This window comes from Emys orbicularis, chromosome 1, assembly GCF_028017835.1.
Source record: "Emys orbicularis isolate rEmyOrb1 chromosome 1, rEmyOrb1.hap1, whole genome shotgun sequence".
In the NCBI taxonomy this organism is placed as follows: domain Eukaryota; kingdom Metazoa; phylum Chordata; order Testudines; family Emydidae; genus Emys; species Emys orbicularis.
This window is the reverse complement of record NC_088683.1, coordinates 373,319,704-373,323,368: the sequence shown is the minus strand read 5'-3', so window position 1 is coordinate 373,323,368 and position 3,665 is coordinate 373,319,704. Positions and strand designations below refer to the sequence as shown.

The window sequence follows — 3,665 nt, the reverse complement described above, 5'->3', positions numbered from 1 at the left end:
AGGGAGCCAACCCAGCACGGTGCCGGGGGGGGGGGGGGGGGGGAGATGGCAGGAGCAGACCCAGTATGGTGCCGGGGGGGGGGGGCAGCATAGGGGGTGGGATGGGGGGAGCAGGCCCAGCACAGTGCCCAGAGGGGGCAGGGGGAGCAGGCTTAGCACAGGTGCCCGGGGGGGGGGGAGGGAGGCAGGAGAAGCAGTCCCACTGCAGCACCTGGGGAAGTGTGTGTGGGGGGAAATCAGGCCCAGCGCAGTGCCCGGTGAGATGGGGGAGTGCACCCAGCAGGCAACACACAGAGAGGGGAGCCCACCGCCACTGGGACACGGATCCCTGTCTTGAAACCGTTCACCAGAGCCCTGGGGGTCAGGGGTTTGGTTCCCACAGGAAGATCTGTCTGAAGCCAGAGCTCCAGGAGGTTTCGCTGCCGGGCTCAGGGTCCTCAGAGGGGCCCGGGACAGGGCTGGGACCTGTGTGTGAACCAGTCCCCTGCCCCAGTAAGCCCAGCTGTTTCTCAGGCTATTGCTCCTTGGAGCAGCTGGCAGGGGGGTGCGTGTGCTGGCTGAGCGAGAGCTGAGGGCCGCATAGGCAGCCTGGAACAAACGTGGGAGCTTCATGTTAATCTCTTTATTACCCATGTACAGCTCTGGGGACTCCACTTGGCACGGCTGCCCCTGGAGCGGGAGAGAGGCTTTCCTCCCAGGGACAGGTGCTGCAGCCGTCCAGCGCGAGAGAAGCTGGATCTCAGCCGAGCAGGGTGCTTCAGGCCGTGGCGGCCGCCATTCCGAACACCACACCCAAGCACTACCCCCTTGTTCTGACCCAGCTGGCTTATCATTTGCTGTGCTCCCGAGGCCGTGAGGGGTCTCTGAGCAGGAGTCTACCTCGAGGGACACGCTGGGCCCAGTCCAGCGGGTGCTGGGTTGCGTGGCCTGCACGGGGGTGGAGCAGGACCTGGCACAGTAGAAGCGTTACTCCCAGGACACTGTTTAAAAGCAGGGCAGAGCTTGTTGATGCATGACAAGTGCCACAGCCCCATGCTCCACCTCGGAGCGTCGTGCATTGGCACATGGGACTGGAGCAGGGATGGCAGACAGGAGCCTGCCTTGTCCCCTCACTCCTGTGGGGCCACACAAGCTCCATTCGCCTGGTGTATAGGAACCTGGGACAGAGCCCCTCCCCTTAGAGTGACCCCCTCATCTCCCAGCCCCTGGGGGGCAGGGCTCACCCTATTGACCAGCGTCGAAACCTGGGTTCGTGCAGGGGCCCTACGGACAGAGGCAGAAGAATCACGAGAGCGAGGGACAGAAGCAGTACCAGAGGGCCCCCCCCAGACGGCTTCAGGGCAGGGACAAATGACACCCTGGGAGGGTCCCAGACCCTTCCAGCAGCTGTGTGAGCGGGCTGGGCCCTGACCAAAGCATCCCACGCACCCGGGGAATCAAGAAGACACGGATTTACTGGCAATAGGAAATAGCCTTCCAGAGCGGCTGCTGTGACTGACAAGCCCTCAGCAGGGCACCCCCACAGGCTGCTCCAGATGGCCCGGCCCCGGGGGCGATGGGCCCGAGCAGCTGCTCAGAGCCCGTTAGGCAGGCTGGCCCAGCCCAAACGCTGCTGGAACTTGCGTGGTTCTACTCTCAGGAGGCCCGGGCTGCAGCTGGCAGTTGCATCTAGGGTAGTTCTGATGCTGGCACTAATCGGCCCAGTCCCGAGTGAAGAGGGAGGAAGTGCTCATCTGGGCTGGATCCAGTGCTGGGAGGAGGCCCAGCCCAGGGCGCAGCTGCAATGCCCCAAGAGGCTGTTTCACACCCAGGCCTAAGTCCAGGGTGCAGCCATGGGGGACGAGGAAACGCCGGGAGGCAGTGGGGCACTAGCTGACGGTGTCTGGGGCGCTCTCCGCACTGGCAGCCACCTGCCGGCTAGGGTGGGTTTCCGTGCCAACCGCTGCTGGCAGGGCCGCCGGGGCAGCACCAGGGACCTCCTTCGGGCTGGAGCCCGGGGCCACCTGGGCTGCAGCGGCCTCGTAGTCAGAGATGCGGCGCTGCACAATGGAGGGCATGAGTTGCACGTAGGCCCCCATCAGGCGGTGGTTGGAGTGGACGAGCTTCCCAGCGCAGCCATCTAGACAGGCCTCCTGCAAGGACAAAGCACAGGTATCATGAGGGACCCGGCTCCATGGGGAGCAGATTCCCATTCCTGCCCACAGCTCCCACTGCCTGGCCCCTGCCATCCTCAGTACCCGTGCCCACGAAGCTGGCAGCCCACGGCTCTGACACACGGGGTGCAGAGCCAGGAACAGAGCTCCTCGGCCTGGAGGCAATGAGCAGGCCAGCTGCGCCCCGGGACGAGCTCCCCCGCAGCCCCATGCCTGGGGGACTGGGCAGGGGGCAGAGCTCACCTCCTCCCTGGTGGGTGCCCGGTAGTTCAGGTTGGAGATGCAGCGCAGGAAGCAGAGCTCCGTCATCCTGTTGTAGACGAGCAGGAAATCCCGCAGCTGGAACGAGAGCGGTGGGGGGGGGGTTTAGACCCGGACTCTGGGACACTCCCCCAGTCTCTGCACAGATCCCTCCCCCCCGCAGAGCTGCTGCCCGGTACCCCCACCGCCTGGCTGGATAGCCAGCTCCGCTCCCCCCCCCCGCCCCGCCACCCGAACCCCCGCAGAGCTACTGCCCGGTACCCCACCGCCTGGCTGGATAGCCAGCTCCGCCCCCCCCGCCCTGCCACCCGTCTCCCCCGGGCCGGCACCCGTCTCCCCCCCCCTCCCTCACCCCCCCGCAGAGCTACTGCCCGGTACCCCACCGCCTGGCTGGATAGCCAGCCCCGCTCCCGCCCCCCGAGCCCCCCCCGAACCCCCCAGCCGGCACCCGCCCCCCCCCCGCAGAGCTGCTGCCCGGTACCCCCACCGCCTGGCTGGATAGCCAGCTCCGCTCCCCCCCCCCGCCCCGCCACCCGAACCCCCGCAGAGCTACTGCCCGGTACCCCACCGCCTGGCTGGATAGCCAGCTCCGCCCCCCCCGCCCTGCCACCCGTCTCCCCCGGGCCGGCACCCGTCTCCCCCCCCCCTCCCTCACCCCCCCGCAGAGCTACTGCCCGGTACCCCACCGCCTGGCTGGATAGCCAGCTCCGCTCCCCCCCCGCCCCGCCACCCGAACCCCCCGGCCGGCACCCGTCTCCCCCCGCAGAGCTGCTGCCCGGTACCCCACCGCCTGGCTGGATAGCCAGCTCCCCCCCCCGCCCCGCCCCCCGAACCCCCCGGCCAGCTCCGCTCCCCCCGCCGCTGCCCCAGCTCTCGTGCCCCGCCCCCACTCACGCTGCGAAGCTGCTGCTGCTCCCCCGGCGGCTCCATCCCCAGCCCACGTGACCTGCCCCGGCGCTGTGCATAGGCCACGTGACTCACTTCTCCTCCGCCCGACCCTGCCTGACTTCATACATCACTTCCGCCCTGGCTATGACGTCACACACGGGCCGCGAGCCCTGGCTACTACGAGGAACTCTTTTCTGGTCTATCCCTTACGTCACTTCCGTCCTGCTTTACAAACTGTATCTGGGGTCAGGTGTCACTTTCGTCCTCCTTACCTGGAGCAGCTTCCGCTCCTCTCTGGTGATGCCGTCAGTTCCGTTCCCCCTCCCGCGCCGCTGCCCGGCTGCTGACGTGGCTTCCGGTTTG

General features: G+C 67.6%; 1 protein-coding gene across 1 annotated transcript; it reads right to left on the bottom strand.

The window, feature by feature from the left end:
• Positions 1-1,436: 1,436 nt before the first annotated feature.
• Positions 1,437-3,437, bottom strand: TIMM10B (translocase of inner mitochondrial membrane 10B). The gene is made up of 3 exons (XM_065419295.1): positions 3,309-3,437; positions 2,397-2,492; positions 1,437-2,132 (listed from the first exon to the last, which is right to left on the bottom strand). Exons 1-3 carry the CDS (start codon positions 3,342-3,344, stop codon positions 1,869-1,871), a joined length of 396 nt encoding a protein of 131 aa, XP_065275367.1. The 5' UTR covers positions 3,345-3,437; the 3' UTR covers positions 1,437-1,868.
• Positions 3,438-3,665: the final 228 nt, after the last annotated feature.